This window comes from Olea europaea, unplaced genomic scaffold (genome assembly GCF_002742605.1).
Source record: "Olea europaea var. sylvestris unplaced genomic scaffold, O_europaea_v1 scaffold2777, whole genome shotgun sequence".
Classification (NCBI taxonomy): Eukaryota; Viridiplantae; Streptophyta; class Magnoliopsida; order Lamiales; family Oleaceae; genus Olea; species Olea europaea.
Window position 1 is genome coordinate 26,550 of NW_019246234.1, and position 7,432 is coordinate 33,981.

At 33.4% G+C, this 7,432-nt stretch overlaps 1 protein-coding gene across 4 annotated transcripts in view; it reads left to right on the forward strand.

Annotated features, from left to right (window-relative positions):
- The first annotated feature begins 993 nt into the window (after nucleotides 1-993).
- The window catches only part of LOC111383848 (phosphatidylinositol 4-phosphate 5-kinase 8-like), a 15,912-nt gene continuing 9,473 nt past the window's right edge, over nucleotides 994-7,432 (forward strand). The window contains exons 1-8 of one of the 4 annotated variants that reach the window (XM_023008022.1): nucleotides 998-1,187; nucleotides 1,846-1,910; nucleotides 2,270-2,311; nucleotides 2,428-3,477; nucleotides 3,596-3,763; nucleotides 5,143-5,308; nucleotides 6,118-6,228; nucleotides 6,425-6,569. In XM_023008022.1, the coding sequence (XP_022863790.1) occupies nucleotides 2,295-2,311; nucleotides 2,428-3,477; nucleotides 3,596-3,763; nucleotides 5,143-5,308; nucleotides 6,118-6,228; nucleotides 6,425-6,454 (1,542 nt within the window). In that variant the 5' untranslated portion in view covers nucleotides 998-1,187; nucleotides 1,846-1,910; nucleotides 2,270-2,294 and the 3' untranslated portion in view covers nucleotides 6,455-6,569. Of the gene's footprint in view, nucleotides 1,188-1,845; nucleotides 1,911-2,269; nucleotides 2,312-2,427; nucleotides 3,478-3,595; nucleotides 3,764-5,142; nucleotides 5,309-6,117; nucleotides 6,229-6,387; nucleotides 7,402-7,432 lie in introns of those variants that run through there. The other 3 variants (XM_023008020.1, XM_023008021.1, XM_023008023.1) reach the window with 3 other exon arrangements.

A 7,432-nucleotide genomic window follows, 5' to 3' on the forward strand; every position in this document is an offset into this window, starting at 1 on the left:
TCAAATTGAGACCGTGATGACCATTTTCATACCATACCCTTAACGGTGCTAAAAAATGGAAATGAATTAAGTAGAGGAGTTGGGATATGTTAATCATTCGACAACGTCAAATTTCAAGGCTATTAATATTCATCTCGAGGCTTGAAAGTTTAGTAAAAAATATTGTATCTTAATTTTGTTTTTTTGTTTTTTTTTTAAAACACGAGATATTATCTATGTTTATTATTTCATTCTACACATTTCACCTTAGTATAAACGATTCGCTTCGAGACTACTGTTAAAACATTTCAGCGTAGGATGCACCTCGTCTTTTTCTTTTTTAATCAGAATAAATTTTTTTCCATTTTAAATTAAGTATTTGTTTGAATTTCATTTTATTCGAAATGAATTTTTCTTTCTTCTCTTTTTAATTACACAGTCTCTAAAAAAAATAATATAATATATAAACTCAAAATTTTTATTCTTTCTAATTTATATATTTATTACTACCCTAAAATTTTTTTCCTCTAAAAATATAATTTAATGTAGTCCAGGGCTAAATTAGCCCCTGTTTGATCCCCATTACGTGGAAAAATTAATGGGAAGAATAGTATTTTTTTAAAAAATAAGTAGTTGAAAAAGAATAAAATGTTTTCGATTTACGTGTAATATTATTTTATGAAAGATTGTGTGGTTGAAAATAAGAGAGAGAGAAATGAAATGTAATAGAATTTAATGTAATGGGGTTCAAACAGGGATAAATACTCACCCTATATGCTTTACGTGGCAAGGAGTTCGACAACAGCCAGAATCACCTACAACTCAGCACATGTTGCTTTCTATACGCCACCAAGTGAACGATTTAAATTAATTGGTCCCACAGATCATAAACGAAAGATCATCGCCCCCACAATTTGTTTCCGCCACGTGTCACCTTTAAATTGCTGTAAATGTACTCCGTCGCTATCTGACCACGCCTTTTGTCTCGTCACTGTATAAAAAAGGGAACTTCAATAGAATTTCTTGAAGCAGAGGTTTAACGGTATTGAAATATTTATCACAGAGCAAAAAAAAAAAAGGAAGCACAAGAAATTAATATCGAAATTTTGACGTGCAAATTTTCAGATTGTATTTGTTTTGAACTGTTCGCTGAGAATTTCTAGGGTATTCCTTGACGTTTTTTCAAAACTGTCGGAACAGTTTCTCAGGTGAGCGATTCAATACTTGATTTTCAGCTTTTGATCGTAATAATGACGTTAAAATAAACTATTATGGTGGTAATTGATTTAATCGCTGCTCAATTAATAGCATCATTATAGCTGTTAATTTTTCAGTCTTTACCACTCACAAGTAAGATCGATTGATGAACTTGAATCTGATAGATATAATTGTTGTTTAATACTGCAGTGATTGGAGAATTTACACGTCATCTGTACTTGTATCTTTAGGCTATAAGTGTTTTGTTCAGCGAATCAATTTTATTGTCGAAAAATATGATTTGTACGAAACACAGCTTTTTTAGTTTAAGAAAATGCAATACTATATGCAAATATAATATCTGATTTATTATAGTATTAAATGCATTGATATTCAACCCAATTGAAACTTAGGTTTGATCTAAATTTTGTACCATGTTGGTCATTTTATCAGCTCCACATCACTTGAGCTATCTGAATTCAAATTTGATCTATGCGGAACTTAAATCTTCAGAGTTTGTATTATTCAACTTTATAATTCTTATTACTGCACATGATTGATGAGATTGATGAAGTTCTGAATTTTTGCCTTTCAGTTAGATTATGTAATTATTGCTATTGCTGAATATCACAATATTTACTTTATAACATCATATCTTGTTTATTATAGTTGACAGGTCTTTTGTGGAATCTGGAGTTAATTCTGCGGTCACCTAAAGACGCAGAATGAACATGGTAATCTTTTCTTCTTTTACTAGAACTCATTAAATTTTTGACCAATTAGTTAGCTGATATAAGTTCTAAACTAATCATAGATAATCGAACCGAAATGCTCATTCTAAAATGATGAGGCAAGAGAGAAAAATTAAAATTAAAAGATAATGATAGCAAAACAATATTTTGTTGCATAGACACCATTGATGGTTAAGAGTTTACCATATAAAGGAAGTTTATTTTTCCTGTTCTAATACGTATGGAAGTTTTGAATAGATCAGATTGTAGAAGTGGAAGAAGACATATCATTGTAAGATACTACCATTGATTGATTAACATAACACAAGGTGCCTGAGAAGTTTTTCTTGTATGTTGTGCAGGTATTTAGTTTATAATCTTTTTGTTATGGAGACTGATGAAAGGTACTTAACTGCTAACCATTTAAGACTAAAGAGGTTCTAGTAATTAAACTCTGGATTTGTTGTTTTCACTTGCACATGGGAAAATGAATAATGTAATTGTAACTTTCATCTAATAGGAGTTGTGAGAAAGTCTTCTCAAATGGAGATATATATCTTGGTAATTTCAAGGGAATGCTTCCGCATGGAAATGGTAAATATACTTGGTCAGATGGAACAATTTATGATGGTGACTGGGAAGAAGGGAAAATGACAGGGAAAGGCAAGATAGTTTGGTCGTCTAAGGCTACCTATGAGGGTGATATTGCTGGGAGTTACCTCCATGGTTTTGGAACTTTTACTGCTTCTGATGGGTCCATATACAGAGGTTCTTGGAATATGAATTCTCAGCATGGCATTGGAAGGAAGCAATATCAGAACTCAGACATTTATGACGGTTGTTGGAGAGAAGGAGTACGTGAAGGCGGTGGTAGGTATGCATGGAGCAATGGATACTTATATATTGGAAATTGGAAGAAAGGGAAAATGTCTGGTAGAGGTGTTATGAGATGGTCCAATGGTGATCTTTTTGATGGCTTCTGGTTGAATGGGTTAAGACACGGTTCAGGCTTCTATAGATTCGCTGATGGAAGCTATTATTTTGGGACATGGACCAAAGGGCTGAAGGATGGACGTGGAATATTCTATCTTGCTGGAAGTAAGCATCTAAGTGAGCATAATCTTGAGGGACTGGAAGACAAGAAGACAAAGATGCTATCACATAGTTCATCATTAGATTCGGAGGAATCTGTAATACCTAGTGTGAAGCATAGTCTTTCTGATAAAATTTCGCATAGTTTCCTAAGAGGTTCAGGACGCATGTCACATAAAACTATATCCCTGGATGCTGATTGGGGCTGTACTGATCCTACTAGAAAAATTACATCATCCTTATCTTGCAGCTTGAGAGATAGTCGAAGTGAGTTACAAGATAACAGTGCTGTGGCTTATGAGAGGGAATATATGCAAGGAGTCCTTATTAAGGAAAGAACTAGAAATATATCCAAACTATCCCGTAAAAACAAGCATCATCTCAAATTTGCAAAAGAGGTCCAAAGGAGCTCATTTGTGAACTTTTTTGAAAGCCACAGGAGCTATTATCTAATGCTTAGCTTGCAGCTTGGTATCAGGTAGACAAAAGAGGTTCTCTTCCTTTACTATGTTTTTCTTTTCCCTGCCTTGAAAAAGTCAAATTTGATGTTATGGCGGTGGAACATCTTACTTAAACATCTCATCTGACGTTCACAGGTACACTGTAGGCAGGATCACACCCGTTCCTATGCGCGAAGTGAGACCATCTGATTTTGGAGAGCACGCCAGAATAAGAATGTATTTTCCAAGTAACGGTTCCCAGTTGACTCCTCCGCACAATTCAGTTGACTTTTTCTGGAAGGACTACTGTCCTATGGTCTTCATGTAACTATCTTTTCACATCATTTCTGGTGCTTGGTGTTTTAATGTTTTGGCATTCCTTTTATATCGAGTCTACATTATTCTTCTTCTGCTATGTACAAGAAATTTTAGGTTTATTTTTTATTTTTTTCCTCGTCGTTTTAGGTTACTTAGACTGTTAACTGGATCTTTTTATATATGTGGATATAACTGTAAAAAATAAAAAAATAATTCTTAAGCGGGATTTAACGTAAATGCCTCCTTCATTTCTAATATAGAATTATCTTTCCTATGAGTTTGATATTACAAGTTAATTCTTCTTTCATTTATCTGGGAAGGAATTTAGTTGCCTTTCGTATATAGGGAGATTAGCTCTGCAGATATCTGTGCCTAGCAATCTGGTTATTATTCCAATTTTACATGTTTTTAAGGATTCTTCTCACACCTTCTGATTACAACCACTAATTTGGATTTATGTCTTGTTTATTTTTAAATAAAGGGCACAAGTAATAATGTATTGTTACCACAAGAGGGGTGATGCTTCTTGGACTGCAGTATATGCAATTTCTAATTCATGGGGGATGTAGGTTTTGATAATTAAGCGACCTTTTATTTATTGAAACGCGTTTTAGGCATACTGCTAGCATCTAGTTGCTGTTTGACATAGATAAGAAGTGCATGCAACACATGCTGGTCATTGTATGAAACCTATGGAGTGGCCAACATCTGCTCATTCATCCCTTAATTTCTGTAATCTGACTAAGGCCCCATTTGATTCCCATTTTTCTCAAAATGCATTTTTTTCTCTCTTTTTTTCAACCACACATTCTTTATTAAAATAATATTACACGTAAATCAAAAACTTTTCATCCACACATTCTCCATCAATCTAAAAATGGGGGTCAAACACCCTCTAAGGTTTTGTTTTAGGTTGAGATAACTGACATGAATTCATTAAATTTGCACTTGCAATTAACATTGAAGGGAATTCTAATTTACTATGCATTTCCTTTCATTCCTTCAGCTAGCAGTTTCCTCTAATCATCTGTAAAACAGTGGGCAGTTTTTAATTATGCTTATACTGCATCTCCACATTCAGTCACTCCCTCGCAAAATGTAAACGACGAAATAATCATAGATTCATAGTAACAGAAGGGCATGAAGGAAGAATAGAATAAAAAGTGGACTTGTTCTCAATTTCCGCCAGTCTTCTCTCTGACCCACGAACAGAAATTTCCTCAATTTTTTGTATACTCCAAGAATTCTTTGGATTTGTCTGAGTTGTATTCTACCAAAGTCCCTGTATGATAACCTGTGAAATTCCTGTATAATTCGTTGTATAATGTTTTTACATGATTGTATCTTTTAATGACTGGCACGAGCGTGTTGGATCTCACTTTCAGGAATTTGAGAGAGATGTTCAAGTTGAATGCTGCAGACTATATGATGTCCATCTGTAGTGATGATGGACTGAAAGAACTATCTTCTCCAGGGAAAAGTGGAAGCCTTTTCTATCTTTCTAATGATGATAAATTTGTGATTAAGACATTGAAAAAGTTTGAGCTGAAGGTTTGTCTATTCCATGCATTTACTGTGAATATCTTATGATTATCATTTCTAGTAATTTATCCTTAGTATTTTTCTCTAGTAATGGATGAATTTACATGACTAACATTTCTAAAATGAGTCCTTTGAACTATGTTCTTAGCGGATAAAATTGTTCAGTGGAATTAATAGGGGATAGATATTATGTCCTTTCAGTCATAATATGAATAATGATGATATTGAAATTACATTAAGAATTATGTTGTAACTGAGATTTTAGGTTTCTAGTTTAGTTATCGATAAGAAATGAGGACTCACGGTGGTGTAATACATAAGAGTAAGGTGAATTTAACGAAATGGAGAAAGGCTACTTGGATTACATGACATTGCAGGACACCTACCTACTCAACAATGAATTCCGAGCTTAAAAGATTTTTATGGAATTGATGGCATGAATTAAGCTGAGCATGATGTACAGGTAGGGAAAATATGAAAACTTAATCGAAGTCTGTCCATTTGCTTTCTGTCAAACAATAAATACATACTAACTTAAGCACCAGAGTGTTCCAACACCTTCCCCTCTTTCTCGGTGACTGAGCAGTTGGACGATGGACTGCATTGCAGTTTGAACAGGGTTATGGGAATAAATAGTTGGCATGAAGAATGCATGAGGATTTTTTATGGCTTCAACTTGCATTTTTTTGTCTATGTATGATATGCATTACATTGGGTTGCTATTTAGGATGTCCGCTTGTCTTATCTATCACAAATTGACTTGGAAATGCTATTAATTACTCTTCTATTGCACGGCTGTTATTCTTAATGTTGTGTAGGCTCTAATCAAGATGCTGCCGCACTACTATAAACACGTACAAGAGCACGAGAATACTCTTATAACCAAATTCTTTGGGGTGCACAGGATAGCACTAAAACATGGGAAAAAGGTAGTTCCTTGGTCATAAATGCAAGTTTCTTTCTGGCTACAAATATTACTTATCTTTAGGATGTATGCTGGTTTTATCCTCTTTGTTTAGTGATACTTTGATTTATAAGAAAAGTAATATTATGTAGGATTATATTATGTGATTTAACTTTATTTACAGGTTCGCTTTGTAGTCATGGGAAATATGTTTTGCACAGAATTACGCATTCATCATCGTTATGATTTGAAGGGTTCATCTCAAGGGAGATCTACAAAGAAAGACGAGATTGATGAGAGCACCACACTGAAAGATCTTGACTTGACATATGAGTTTCATATGGACAGATCATTGCGCGAGTCACTTTTTAGGTAAGTTCTTTTTCCTTGTCAATTTCCACATTGGTTCTAGACTCTTAATTCAGTTGCAGCAACTAAAGTGAAAAAATTGATTTTAAATTGTTCGGTTGTTCCATGCACTCGGTACTAGCAAATCAAGTTTTCTCAGTAGGTAGTCATGCATTTGTTAAATTGTTTTCTAATATGACTAATACAAATAATTATAGAATTCTTTAGCTTGGCTGAGAATAAACTCTGAATACTAGGGATCTATCAACCCAAAGAGCTGATTTGTTGGTTTATTGTGATACAATATTAATTTAAAAGATTACCTAATTAAGATTGCATAAGCATAAACAATTATTCTTAAAGTTTCTTGAACCTTATATTTGATTCTCACAATGTGCTAAACTATTTCAAACCTAAAAAATTAGCCACTTATTATTTAAATGGTGATCAAACATTTAAATAAACCATAAGAATATGATAACAATTAATCCACAAAAATCATACTAAAAAATATTCTTTGAATTAAAATGGTAAATCAAAGGTTTACATCATCATCCTAACACTTAACAAGTTTTGTCTAGCTTGCTAATGATGCAATTACAACAAAAAATTTGAATAATCATCACCCGAAAAATATAATTGCAAGAAGATGAAAGAGAATAAATTTTGACTCCTGTGAATTCCTTCAAACGAATCTTCAATTGATTCCGGATTCTCTCTTGCTTTTGTTCTCCAATTCCAGCTTTAAGTCTTCAATCTCTTGATGTTTTATGCCTTGGTACTCTTCCTAGCCGCCTTCTCTAAAATCCCTACGTTATAGAATGAAGAATGTCAAATTTCTTACCAAAAGATGGATGAAATTGAAAAGGAAAAAAGTATTT